Below are 14,867 nucleotides of genomic sequence, written 5' to 3' on the forward strand. Positions count from 1 at the left end.
TTTGTCCTATGTGGTAACATAAAAGAAAAGGCCAGGATCAGGAAGCACAGTAATGTTTTCTAGGAGGGAAAAAAAAAAAAAAAAAAAGGCAAAAAGCAACACTGTAGAAAAAGCAGTCTTAAATTCAGGTCCTTATACTACTGCTCCCTTTCCAAAGATACTTCCCTGAAAAACCATGAGTCATGAAAAACAACATTCAAGCACTGCTAAGGGTGTAAGAGGAACAGAATGGTAGCAGTAACACTACCTTCTCATACCTGTAACTTAAAAACTTGCATGACTTGTATTCTTGACATTGAGATCTGGAAAGTCCTGTCAAGGAGAACAACGGACTGGAATCATTCCCCCCTCCACTCCCATTCCTCTGAGAGCCAGTTTGGGCGATTCAGACCCTCTGTATTTATGCCCAATAGATGTTTACACCTGAACAATTTGTCTCCTTTGTGTCAGTTGAAGCCTCTTACTGCTTCTCTTTCTCGGCATCAGTCTGTCCTGCATTTATCCACTGGTACTACATTCTCTTTTAGTTGACATAAAATCAAACATTTGTAAAAAACTGTGACCTAAAACAGAATTGTAGAAAAGAACAGAACTTTGATGGATCTTTTCTTGCCTTCATCTGGAATCTCCACTTCTTTCAACTTCTTTCTTCAAGTACAATGCTCAAAACTGAAAATTTGAGTTTTACCAGTGATGAGCAAAAAAGGATTACTTAATTTTATAGGATTTACCATACACTGCAAATCCCATATGATGGCCGCATTTTTTTTTTTTTTTTTGGAACAGCATGATCCTGACTTAGCAATTGTAACTCTAAACGTTCCTGCAGAGCTGCTCTGTAGCTAGCTCTTCCCTGGCCTCTACCTGCGGAGCCTCTTACCCAGGTATGGTACCTTGCAATTGTTCCTTGGGCAGGGGGGGGGGAAAGAGTAAAGAAGGAAGTTTAATTTAGCCTTCTGCACTTAAGTTCCTCTTTTAAAAAAAACCAAACCCCCAAACAACAAAACAACTTGAAGAGACCTATCCAGTCAAGGCAGAACACTTTTTATGTTCAAGGCAGCTCCACTTTCACCAGTTAAATTCCCACTTCTTGATTAAACCCAATTTGGATTAAGAAGCAATGCAGCTGAATAAGCAGTCCTCTTCACCTGTTTCTTTGATCTTGACACTACTGTTTGCACGCATTCACAGTGAACCAGAACCAGGAGCTAGTTTCTCGAAACACATGGTCATAACCAAGGAAAATAACTATGCATCCAAATTTATAACAGTCAAATTATAATGAAATAAAAATTTCTCTTTATCACATCTATAACTCACTTCAAATGCATCTCTCAATGCTGTTCTTACTACTTAGAAAAAGCATGCAGAAAAAGCATGCATGTGTACTTTATCATTTAATAGAAAAACTGTATTGCCAACAGCACACCAGTTTCTTAAATAGTTATCAAGTGCTGCTCTAAGAATTAATTTTGCAATTAAACAGTATAAACCTAAATCATAATTTAAAAAAAAGGCATTTATACCAGTTATTTCAAGTTGTACACAACAAGGGAAGCAGCGCCACAGCTTAATGAGGAACAAATCCCATCATAATTTAAACAGCTAGGAACAAGTAATTTCATACCAAAAAATACAAGTATTTGTATCATTACCATACTTATTAATATACTTCAGAAAAACCTAAATAATCCAAACAAGTGCACCCCATTTTGTTTCCTCATTGTTTCATAATGCTATTTTGCAAAGTTCTTTGTAACCTTGCTATGTTGGCATCCAAGGCTGCTAAGCTATTCTTAAAGTCCTCTTCATCTCGAGAAGTAAATGTTGAGAAAGAGGATGCACTCCACTCAGACTTTCCTGATATATCATCAAATGAAATGGAACTAAAATCAGCTATTTCACTGCCTTTTTTTTGAGAAATCTCTTTTGGAAATAGCATCGGCATGCGAGGGTATGTACCAGGCTGAGGTTGGTCTGATTTATCTGTGAAGTCTTTTGCAGCTCCACTTGGAGTGCCTTTTGGCCTCATTTGGACTTTGTCTCCTTCTGGCTTTACTTCATCCCCTGTAACTTCAGGCATGTTTTCCATAGTCTTTTTCACACTGTACCCAGCACTTAATTTATCCACAATAGTTAAATCCTTTGATATCTCACATCCATTCTGCTGCACAGAGTTTGAGAGCTCACAGTGGTAGTCCAACATCTTATAAGTCCCTCTACTTTGGGGTAGCACACCAGTTCTTTCAGAGATTGGCTGCTGTTTTTTAGAGGCATTGCTAGTCAATGGAATATAAACAGTCTCATCCAACTTGTTTTGGTCATCTAGTAAAGTCCCAGAATCACTGACAGTTTCTGCATCTTGCTTCAGTGAGGTTAGTAGTATTCTGGGAGCTGATGTTCCTTCTAAGAATGTACTGTTTATTTTACTTCCTTCAGCAGCAAACTTCTCATAGGCTAGATTTTGCATTTCTAATTCTCCATTTTTATTTGAGAAGTGAAGTTCTGCATCTGTCAAAATATGATCCATTTCTAATTTTTTAAGGTAAGTCATTACTGAAGTACTTCCAGGAAACAGATCAGGTTGCATCTGCTTTTCATGGTCTTCCAAAAGAGCCTTAGAGAGACCTTTTTCAGGTTTGGGTCTAATGTTGTCTACTGTGAGATCAGACAGAAGCTTGGCCATACTACCCTGCAGGTTTCTGTTAAGACAAGATCAATTAATCAGATTTAAAAATAGTCACTAAAAAAATAGTTTAAAATGTTTATGTAACACCAAAACATTAGATTTATCAGACTGCGGCAAAGTTGCAATTCTTTCTACATGTTGTCATAAAATGTAGTATAAATGTGAACCAATTCCAAGTTTCTTAAATTTCTTTCTTCAGCTCAGCTCAATGTGCTTATAAAGCAACTAAAATAGCACAACACAATGAAGTTCTCGAGATTATTCCTGATTTACCTGCTTTGAGTACTACAAAATGAAATAAACTGATGTCAAGAAACTGTTAAAAAGCATATAGAAAGTTACCAAAATCAGTGAGAAATTTTTTATGAATTTTCTTCCTATTGCATCTAAATAAAAGATTATAACAGAAGAAGTAATTCTCATTTTCTGCTTTGTACATCAAAATAAATGAATGCTTAAATGCTTATGTATATAGCATATACATATACACATGTAATAAGACATCATTATACTACCATCTGGTGGTCAGTATAGTAGTCACAGAAGTCTGTAACGTCTAAACTTCTACTAAAGAATCTGGAGTGTTGATTAAAAATATTCTGCCATTCCAATCTTTATCAACTATAAACAAGACAGACAACAGTTTAACTTCCTGTGCACATCATGTCCCAACAAATTGTATGTACATACCACTTTGCAAGTGCAAAAAGCTATTGAAGTCTCCCAGCTTGCCACCATATTCATCATAGAAGACCATGATGAAATAAATTCACAGTAACAGTTGTAAAAAACTGTGAATAACACCACCTTCACTCAGTGATCCAAGAACTCCCACCTTTACCCATAATTAATACCTGGGCATAATCTACTTCAACTGTATGTACAGTTAAAGAAAGGACTGCTCTTTCCCACAGGAAGAGTTTGTTGTGGGTTCTGAAGACGGATCTTTCTGTGAGTTCTTCTCAAAACAGACCAATTTCTGAACCAGTGTAAAGAAAGAAAGAAAGAAAATTTCCCTCCTTAATTCAGTTTAAGAGTTAGTTTCCAAATTCTACAGGTACAAGAGAAATATCAGTAGGTTTTCAGGTCCATGCACTTTCCATGGAGTTCCTTGTTGGCAGGTCTGCTATTAAGAGTTAAAACTTCACACAAGTTATGGCAGATAGCATTTTACTTTACAATAGAACTCAAGTCATGGAGTATGACAACTGTGTTTTAACAAAATTATAGCACCATTGCAGTAAAAGTAACTACAAAGAGAAGTTTTAGCCTACGTGACCTCCTACTACCCAGATACTAAGATTACAATAATCCAGAGTATGGAGAAAAAAAAAAAAAGTGACATCAATAGGCAAAAAAATAGCTTAGCCAATAGTACCTGGTTAATTCACGCAGTCTGTTAACTTCTGCATCACGCTGACGTAACGTTATGCCCAAAATCTTATTTTCTTTCTCTGAAGCTTCCAGCTTAAACTGAAGGCTCTTCATGTTTGCTAATGCCTCTTCCACTTCTAAAATGCCAAAAAGAATTTACCTAATTATTTCTTTCAAGTTTTACAACACTAGATGAAGAATAAACAAATGCAAAACACATACCAATCTTGAGCTTCGTGGAATGAATGTCATAATGCTGTTTGTTTTCAAGCAATTCTTCTTCTTTATCTTGAATATATTTTGCAAGATGTTTATTTTCTTCTTTCTGACTTTCTATTATTTTAATCAGTTCTTCATTTTTAGCCTGCAGTGACTCAAGGCCTTTCAGTGATTCTTTCAATTGACTCTGGAGCATCATATTCAAGGACTGCAAAGAAACCACTACCAAAAGTAAAACATAAAAGGTTTAAGCGTTTTATGTGGTACAGTTTGAATTTCTAATTCAAACTAAGTTTTTAAATAATCTATCTGTAAGCAAAATTCATATTACCAAGAAGGGGTTTTTGAAGCAGCAAGACAAAACTCAAGCTTTCTTCTTAATTATCTAAAACGTCATCTTCATTTTAAGAGGCACATAAGGAAAAATAAATCTGCTCGGCAGCTGAAGAGCCGAGTCTCGCTATGTGGAGTCTAAACAGGCACAAGAATCCATGCAAATGCAGTTGCATGATTAGACCCACAACACTTAGTTCAGTTGCCACAATACATACTGCTATTTTTTATTTATATATCTATATATTTATATGTCTGTATCTGTTTAAATAAAGCTTTAACAAAAATGACCCTAACAAGCATCATTCTCTATTAGTACTTTACATTCATAGTTGCAGCTCTGTCCAGGTGTCTTCTCACTTCTTTCTTGTTCCCCGAGTTGCTGGTTTAATATTCTTAGTCTCCTAAACGTGAATTGTGAAAAAGCACAAATTCAGAAAGCTCAGAATAAGTTCAAAACAACTGCATTTTAAATTAGTTTGGTAATAAGTTGCTACTGAGAATTAAATGTCACAGAATGTTTCAAAAATACAAAAAAGTTTTAATAACACATTTTTCTTAGATTCCTATATTTCTTCAATGCAAAAGACCCTTTGTAAGTTCTGGTAAATATCTTTCCCTCTGTTTTGAAGTGCTACCCAGTTACGTATTTGAGAGCTCCCCCGAAATGAGAGACATTTTTGCATTTGAGAATACACTACAAAAGGAATATAAGCAGGCTAACTGTTCTGATACTGCAGTTTTCAGAGAGAATGATACCTTGATCCCACCTAGACAAAGGCCCAATCACGATGTAACTGATGCTACTAAAACATCAGTATTAACTGAAGTCTTGCTATGTGTTAATTATTTATTTTTAAACTATACAGCCTTACCAATACAGTTTCTAATGTATAAATACTGCGCAGACAAGAATGAAAGGGCCATAACACACCATAGCAATGACAAAACATGCAATTTAGAACAGACCAGTTAAAGATGCTTTAGGCGCATCTGCAGTAAATACAGAATCACTGATGAGTTACTCACCTACGCAGCTGGGCATTTTCACTTCTGAGAGGCTGTAAAGCTAGTGCTATTTCAGCTTGTATATTTGTACTTCCCACTACGGCTGGGAGCAATGATATACAGTCTTCTATTTCATTCATCAACCTTAACATTTCCGAATCATCTGCAAGAGGTGAGGGTAAAAAAGACTCCATAAACATATAAACCTGTAATATAACAGTAAGATTCTACACGTGATTAAGCAATCTACAAAGTGATATAATAGTATCTACTTTTTTTCAAGAAAACCTCATCTTTATTTTAACTGTATTTATTTATTTAAGATTTTTAAGCTTGGCTATGAAAACTATGCTTTAGGTTCTTGATAAATCACAACCCACCATCTCTCTGACCAACCGTGGTGGGACTGCTGTTGCAATCCGTCTACGCTGCTCCCTTTCTCAGGGGAAAACACTACATGAAATGAGAACTATCTTTATCCTAGCTGTTACAATGACATTAAAATACTCCAAAAAAATAATTTAATACTTGTACAGAGTAAAACATGAAGCTATTACATTTGTGGAAAACCACTCTAAAATGTCACGTATCATCTGACACATAAAACTTCCAGAAACTGAAGTGCTCACTCATTTAATGCAGCTCTTGTGTTATTTGTATGTAATCACTCTACCGCACTATGAAAATGTCCTCACCTTGATCTGTTATCAGTGCTCTAAGCTCTCCCAGAAGATATTTTACAGTCTTAACTTTATGGGCTGTTTCTTCTGGACTTTCTTTTCTAGATTTTAGAACTTTCTTCACAAAACTTGTCTTACAGCTTGTATCTCTCACTGGGGCTATGTCAAGTACATTCACTTCGTCTTCTTCGTTGACCATGTCCTCACTGTGTTCTTCAGAAGTATCCTCCTCCTTGTTACTTGAAGCATTATGTTTTGTTGGACAATGATGATGGCACTTCTGTTCAGTCCTGCCATTCATTATTTCATGTGATTTTAACAGGGCCAGGTGAGCTTGTATGCATCTTATCAAATCTGCTTCTTTTATCTGTTGCTCGTGGTTTGGGGTCATCTCTCTGCCAGAAGATGATGGGATGAATGTAGGCACTGTAGAGTTACTTGGTGCACCTGATGCCATACAAGGGATCACATTAGAAAGAGCAGTGGCAGACTGTATTTGAGCAGCAGTAGTAGAAGCAGCAGAAACCACCGGGCAAACCACAGGTCCTCCCATCTCTGGCACACATTCATTGCCACTGTCTACAGGAACATCCTGCATAAAGAATATTCATATTAAACAAAAAGTTAACATAATTTTTTTTAATTCTTAAAAAAAACCAAAACACCACCCTTGTCTGACTCAATGTAGCCTTGATCATTCTTTGCAAATTGTAAAAGTAACTACAACTCATTAATTGCGCAATTTTCCAGTATATTAAGGAGTAATTAAAATGTAAACCTGGTTTAGGTTACCTTTATCTTAAATGTAATTGGCAACATTAAAGCACAGTTCTTTTTCAGCTTGTCTGTAAAGAAAACACCTCAGCAGTGTTTTGGTTTTGGTTTTTTTGCGTTATGAACGCTCATTCCTTGAATCAAACCAGAACAGGGAAGAAAGAAATACAAGACAACACTGTTACCTTTCAATATTTTAAGTAGATTAATTTCTTAAAAGCCAAGCACAGCACTAGCTATGTATGGACTGCCTGCAGATGGAAGGTAAGTCTACGGTCTTACAGTTTCAAGGTGCAAGCCCTTTACCACATTTCCCAAGGTGGCAGTTGGTACTCTCCATTAGTTCTATTCTACACCCTGAAATACACGATTATTTTAAAACATGGCGCTAAGATAATACACAGTGTCTGAAGAAATAATCAACTTGACCATTGGCAGGGAAAACCTACATATGAGATATGATTTCTTTTATCAGGAGTTGGTTAATGATCCTAATGTGCATTACTGAGAATGTAAGTATTAACAGTAATCAGTAATTTCCTGCACCTTCCATGTTTGCTGTCCTTTACAGTATTCACCATACAGAAATAAGCTGCCAGTTGAAATGCCTCTAATTTCATTTTTTGGTGTCTACATAAATTGTATTTTAAACAGCAGTACAGTATTTTCTCTCATCATTTATTCTGTTCATCACTGTAGGCTGAAATATGCACATTTTTTCTTTAAGGAAAATTATTACATAAACCCAAGAAAACCTAAACACTTAAATAAATGCATAAATAAATAGGCAGTGCTAATTAAAAACCTTTATTAATAGTCAGAATCATACTTCTACTTACTGACTGAGTAGATAGGGGATTAGCTGAATGCTGCAGGGACAGAGCTGATGTGGAGGTAGGTAATCGATAACTAAAAGCTGTAACATTTTGACATCCTAAAAGAAAACAACACTCATAGATGAGGGCAATTTTGGGCAAAACTCATACAGTAAAATAGCAGGCTCTACATTAATAGTTCCACTAACCGTGATTTGAGGTAGGAAAAGGAGTTACAGTAGGAATTTCGTTACTGTTCTGTGGTGGTTGGCCAGTTATCAGAGACATCTGAGTCTGCACATGCTCGCACAGTTTCTGATGCATCACAGGAGAGTGTGGACTGCAAGGCACATGAATTGGTTGAACCATCTGATTTTGTGCTGCACTGGAAAGTTCTTTCTCGGTCAAAGGTGTGGTGGACGAGGCAAGTTTTCTATTTGATATTGGCACTATAGAAAAAGAAAGAACAAAAGACCCAGCTGAAGCTGTCTGTCTTCTCGATCTACACAAACCCGTTGTGTTGTCAGGCAGACTCTGGCAGGTTCTTTGAAAAAGAAAACCAAGAGACCCTGCGGCCTAAGATTCCAGTCAGATTTTTACTCACTAACAAATTCATCCATCATTTTTTTCTTCGAGACAGAGCAACCTAACTCGGTTGGACAGACAGCTGTCCTTGAAGGAAGCACAGAGATTTAACCCTACAGAAGGCCAGTTCTAAAACACAATTCTTAAAATCTCTGCTTAGCTGCTTCCTAAGCTTTTAAACCACTCGGAATAACCCATACCAAAGCACTCTCCAAAACTAATTTTCTTATGTTGGGTATAATTAAAACTCTGTATTTTTACAGAGCTGGGAAGATAACAGCTATGTGCTCACCTTCTACAATTCACAAGATAGGCACTCTGCTACACACGTAGTCTACAGGCCCACCTGTCTACAGGATTAGAAATCACACAAAAGAAACGGGGTAGAGAGAGGGTTTCTCCCTCTCTCCACTAATAAAAAGTGAAATACTTCAACTGAGAGCAACTCAGCCTACAGCACTCCATCTACCTTTCCATTCAAGTGCTCTGGCCACTAAACCATTTGAGTTCTTATTATTTATTGCAACACTTTCCTGTTTCCAGAAACTGATCTTTAAGAAAAGCCTGGCTGGACACCTAACTCCAGGACAGTTTATAGCTGTATATCCCAAATGGAGACCAAGCACTGTAAAGTTTCACTGTCCAAAAGAAATGGGGCATGGGTATTATCATTCTCCTCCACACCTCCTACCAGCTAAACTTGTTGATGTTGGTATTTGTAAATGCACTCAACATTCTTCCTTGTACATGAAGCTTAAACATTTATGGATTTTAGTAACTGTTTAGTAAACATTTAAGGTTTCTAAAAGGCAATAAATAATGTCTACATCCTTTAGTGGATCCAGCCCTGGATCAACCTATAACAAATAACAACAATTATCTGAAACCTTGTTATATCTCAATAAATTGAGGAGTCTCTCAATGTTGGCTGAGAAAAAAGCAAGCCCAAGAAAGCCCGCTTACCAATTTCTTTTCGGACGTGGGCAGGAGTAATATTTTTTTTCAACCCTTTCTTCTTGGAAGTATTTCCTTTGGTTAGCAAAGGCTTGGAAGTAATTTTAACAGAAGCTGTTTTCCCAGGTTTTTTATGGATAGTTTCCCTTCCTAGTATTAGTTGAAAAAAAACCAAACAAACTAGTCAAGAAAACAAATCAAAACAGTCTTACAAAAAACCAAAACCATAACTTAAATTTTCAATAGGTACAACCTGTAGCCTCACTTTGTAAGATATTCTTCAGTAAAGCTGCACAACGGTCAAGTCCATTATGAATAGTATCAACCTGCACAAAGAATACTGCAGTCAGAAAATGAGTATCACTGTTTTCTTCCACTAAACCAAGCTACTATTTTAGAGGTGAGTGTTCCGCGCTCTGTCACCTGAAAAAGAACAACTGACAACCAGCAAACATATGTCATTTTCCATGTATTACTTTGTAATTACATGAAGCTTTGCAAACACGCAAACTTTGCAAAAACCCTAAATTTTGTTCTTGTACACGTGTCCATTTGCTGGACTTTGTGTTTTGGTAATTGCCTATGTGTGGGTTTTATTCTTATTTCCATGTACGGTTAAGCTATTTAACTCAGCACTACGCAGAAAACAGCACTGCAGCACCGACTCCATACAACTTACTCTTTTCAGCACAAAACCTAACAAATATGGCTATACTTCTGCCAGGGTCAACTCTAGTCCATAAACAGCACAGTTGTGTTTGCAAAATGTATCCTGTGCCTTAATGAGATTTGTCAGAGCCAAACTCACTGTACACAAAAGTCAACTCGCATGTATCTGCAAGATGCAGTACAGACACTCTTGCTAGCTTTGCAGGAGCTAATTCTAGTCTAGATGCAGTAGTATCTAAACTAACCTGTTTTTCTTCTATTATTCAAGGTATTCCAATTTCCCTTCTCTTTAGATAACAGAGGTAACTATATTAAAAAGTCATTTAATTACCTGATCGTCAGAGTCAGTGGAATAGAGAGAGTATCCAGACTCCACATCTGAATGACATCCTTTTCTTACACCAAACCTGAAAAAGTCAGATTCACTGTTTATACTACCTCCTTGACATGCAGCCAAGTACAAAAATTTACTTTTATTCAGTAATAGCAAACTAAAGTAAATTAATTTTATCAAGAAACAAAATATCTTTCTCTTTCTAAAAACTTTGCATTGCTGCAATAAACATGTTTAGCAGATATTAACAGCTCATTCAGTCTTTACTCAAGTCTGATGTATGGCTAGTAACTATACAAATTCAATCTTTTATTAGTAAAACACGCAGAGAGACTCAACCCTGTATTTCTACAGGCAAAATTTCTATTCAGTTTGTGTCTGTCTATTCATGGGCTGCTTAGAACCTGGATGTGCTGCCTTTCAGCTAAAAATGTTTTCTGATATATACAAAGAATTTTTGGCTAGTTGTGAGGTATGACAAGTACAAGGTTCCCAAACACTCACACGTACACTCAATCTTAGATAGTATTTATGATTAAGGTCTTACTGTTTTCTTCCACTTGTTAATTTAGCGGCTCCTGTTAGCCTTCCAGAAGACAGTACCTGCCGATTACAGAAATATACGTTGATTTTCATGAAGCACTTCCACAACATAATTGAAGACTACCACTGCCCACTAATTCCAAGAACTTTTGCTGAGGCAGATCAGTTAAAGGCAGCTTACAGCTCTCGGCCTGAGGACGGGGCCCACCGCTGCCATCAGGGCCCGAATCCTGTAGTTTTCATTTCACAGACCATACCTTTACAACATGGAGCTTTACGAATTTCCGCACTACTCTAGAGACACAGTAATTCACTTAATGACGTGGTCAAGGGCTGACGCGCAAACACACGTTCCAGATGGAAACCAAGCTCGATAAATACACACCTGAACTTCGGGGGATTTTAAGAATAAACTACGGTCACGGCACAAACCACGGCTACGCCGCGGTGGCAGAACCCTTGAACAGTAAGCCTGCTGTTTTACCGACACAGGTAAACCCTTCGAGCCCTGAGGAAGGGCGGTTGGGCTAAGCCCCGTCAAGCAAAGGCATTGAGCGCCGGAAGGCCCGACTCCCCCTCAGGAGCCGTTACGCCGATCGCCCCGCTCCCCACTCGCAGGGGACGCCCCCCGCCCCCCCACCGGAGCAAGTCAGGGGTCCAAGGAGGCACCTGACGAGAGAGCTGAGACCCGACCGCGGACACGGAGAGGCTCCGAAGACCCCCGCTCCCCCCAGGACCCCGGCCCCGCACGCACCTTGCAGGGCCGCGCAGCCCCCGGCCTGGCCATGGCCCCAGCCCCGGCCCCGGCAGACGCGGGGGCGGGGCCAGCCGCCGTCCAGCTCCGCCCCCTCGCGCCGACCAATCCCGAGCCTGCTTGGCTGACGGACGGGACGGCCTTTGCGGAGGGGAGGGGCTAACTGCCCCCTGACCCGCCCCCGCTCGGCGGCTGCTCACGGCGCGCCGGCGGCGGCTGGCGCGGGAAGGGGAAGGAGCCGCCTTACGGAGCGCGGTCGGGGATTGGTGGAGAATGGGCGCCGAGGAGCCAATCGGAGGAGAGAAGGGGGAAGGAGCGGGGCTAAGGCGGGCTGCGAGGCCGTCGGCGGTTGTGGCCGTTGGGGCGTGAGGGGCCGCCCCCTCCCTTCGGGCCTCAGCGCTCGCGCCTCGCCCCCTCTGAGGAGTCCCGGCACCTGCCTCTCCGCTTAATAAGAAAAAAAAATCACCTCACGTAGCTGGGTCTTCCCGTCCCAATGCTGTCTGGTGCCTTAGGGATCCTTCGGGAGCAGTAGGCCCTGTGGGGCAGGGGCTCAATGCACTCATAAAATAAATGGAAGAAGGGGCCTTGCAGGTGGGTGGGCCACCCTGAAGGAAGACAGACGTCTCTGGGGGGGACTGCTCAAAAAACTACCTCAGGGCCCCTGCTTGCTCGTGCAGCCTGTGTCTTGCAAGTCCTCGGGCACCACAGGTAAAAGCAGGCTGGTAGCCAGTCAAAGGGAACTGTCGATACTTTGTTGACAGGCTAAACCCGTCGGTTCTTTGTTCTCCACGCTGGCTTTCAGTTAGTGTTAAATCTTCTTTGGCAATCCCTGAAAACACCCATGTACGTACATCATAAAGGATGGTGCCTCAAGTTTCACACACAGAAGCATATTAGTATTCTGCATATCTTTGCTTTTATTAGCTGAATAAATAGACCTTCTGAAAACATAGCATTGAAAGCAATTACATTTATTCAGGCTGAAAATGTGGTTACATTACTATGTTATTAAGAGTACTATAGCAGAAGTGCATGTAAGTACTCAACATCTGTGCTCTCCCAATGCGTAAATTGTGTTGTTACTGGGTATTACTGTGTTAACATTCTCACTGAAAAGATGCTGAACTTGAAGTAAAACTATCATGAAGATATTTATCATCTTGTCAAAACAGAAGGGTTTTCTGGCAGGAATGTGGAGACTGCTTCAATTTTTCTCTTTGAAAAATGTAAAATAAGAAGATAGTTGTAATAGGAGAACAGCTGAACGAAATAAACTAGAAAAATGGAGAAGATGAAAACAGCTCAAAAAGATGTGTTGCAACTACCAAACCAGTGCCAGAACCATTGGTATACTTTTTTCTTAAGGTGGTTTATGGAAGTTTATGAATAAATTCTCATTGAACTTACAGATGTGAGTGCAGAAATTTAAACAATTAAGGAAGAATTATCCCAAGTTGTTAGCAACAAGTAACAGATATTAAAAAAAATTCCCCCCAAGCCACAATACCATCCTTTGATTTGACGTATTGTTTGAAGACACATAGAACAACACTTCATTTTTTCATCAAAAGGAAAATTAATACAGAAGGCTACCAAGTTCCATTCTTGTCAACTGAACCATTTTAAAACTTTGGATGAAATAGCAAGATTGTCTTACAAATAATTTTTTAAAATGCAACTGTAAAGATAAAAAAATTGCGTAAAGAATTGATATTCTCATGAAGTCACAGACCTCCAAATGGTCAGTCTTCAAAGAAAAGTACAAGCTGTCATGAGACTTGTGATAAAACTACAAGAGTTAGCAGCAGTGTATTCTGAGCATAGAGTTAGCTATCAGAAGACCTAGGTGTTTTTTCTGACTGACATTGGATTTTTTCATTGAAACAGTGTGGGGAATCACTGAATATCTCTGGACCTGTCTGGTTGTTATGGTAAAATTTTGATTAAAAAAAGCTTATTCTTTGCTTACAAAATGAAATGCTTCAATGTCATGTGCTGCATTCATACATAGTATTGTATTGTTATTCATATTCATGATCAAGCTATGTTTCAGAGAGAAAATTAAATTCCATTTCATTCCATTGCATTTCATCAAACCAATTTCATTTTTTCTTCCTGTTTGACAGATAACTAACGTTCCCCAAACATTTCCAGGGGTACAATTTTGGATGTGGCCACAGCCAGGTTTGCTCAGACTTTGGGAAAGCAAACTGTGGCAATCTTCCAGGTTCCAACACTACTTGGTGTAGAAATAATGCCAAAGGCAATTAAAAAAAAAAAAAAGCTGGCTAATGTAACATAAATAAAAGTGTAATGAAAAGTATAATGATAAGCAGCGTTGTCCTGAACAGATGAAGGGGATGTCTTGGATTTCCATGATTTATCTCAAATTTGATGTTGTGCCATATAAAGGGTTAGTTTATGTGAAGGAATAAGAATTATATTGTTGGTGGTGAGGAAGAATAATAAATCATTTTTACAAATACTGTACAATAATGTCCAAATAGTGAAACGGTACGAAGTATGAAGTGGGATATGATAGCTTAACACAGGTCATCATGTCCTGGACCATCTACGCAGAAAAACCATGTTACAAACTGACTGAATATTAATTCTACTGTGACAAAATATGCTCTCCCTACCAGAAAGTGGTTGACAAATTGGACATAATTTAGAGAATAGTGACAGGACCAATGTAATACAGGACAAAAATATGTGTGTAGGAAAAGACTCAAATCATTAAGCAGGGAAAAGCTGTCTGAATTATGAATAATTAAAACATATATGTGGTTCTGTTTGCAATTTTAATGCTTGAGATGATGTCCATGTTGCATGAAGCTTCACTGAAAGTAATAAAAAGCTTATTCTTACCTTAAATGATTTACAGTTTAAGTTGCAGTACCAGGGTGATACAGCAAAGTGTATACAAGACTGATGCGCTTAATAATGATGAAGAAATAAATGTATTTAGAACATAGCTTTGGGGGACCAAAGATTTTTGAGGGGACAATTCTCAGATAAAGTAAAACAAAGCTCTTTTGTTTCAGGAAGGAGAGAAAGCAAACAAAATGAAGCTAATAAAAGCAGGAGAAGACATTTGTCAAACAACACAGTTTCATCAGAAAATGGGGCTTTT

The 14,867-nt window shown here is 38.6% G+C and overlaps 1 protein-coding gene across 2 annotated transcripts; it reads right to left on the bottom strand.

Moving 5' to 3' along the window:
- Positions 1-1,026: 1,026 nt before the first annotated feature.
- On the bottom strand, positions 1,027-11,779 carry CCDC14 (coiled-coil domain containing 14). Of its 2 annotated transcripts, XM_010568881.1 has the most exons (14): positions 11,732-11,779; positions 10,982-11,037; positions 10,432-10,507; positions 9,685-9,757; positions 9,441-9,581; positions 8,102-8,341; positions 7,917-8,011; positions 6,319-6,895; positions 5,645-5,786; positions 4,940-5,019; positions 4,286-4,504; positions 4,068-4,200; positions 1,963-2,702; positions 1,027-1,215 (listed from the first exon to the last, which is right to left on the bottom strand). In XM_010568881.1, the coding sequence occupies exons 1-14, from the start codon at positions 11,762-11,764 to the stop codon at positions 1,169-1,171; spliced, it is 2,652 nt and encodes an 883-aa protein (XP_010567183.1). In that variant the 5' UTR covers positions 11,765-11,779; the 3' UTR covers positions 1,027-1,168. The 2 variants fall into 2 exon arrangements, with proteins under 2 accessions (XP_010567183.1, XP_010567174.1); XM_010568872.1 differs by having other exon boundaries at positions 1,027-2,702.
- Between the last annotated feature and the right edge of the window lie 3,088 nt (positions 11,780-14,867).

The sequence above is a fragment of the Haliaeetus leucocephalus genome, unplaced genomic scaffold (genome assembly GCF_000737465.1).
Source record: "Haliaeetus leucocephalus isolate CR32 unplaced genomic scaffold, Haliaeetus_leucocephalus-4.0 Scaffold1, whole genome shotgun sequence".
NCBI classification, from domain to species: Eukaryota; Metazoa; Chordata; class Aves; order Accipitriformes; family Accipitridae; genus Haliaeetus; species Haliaeetus leucocephalus.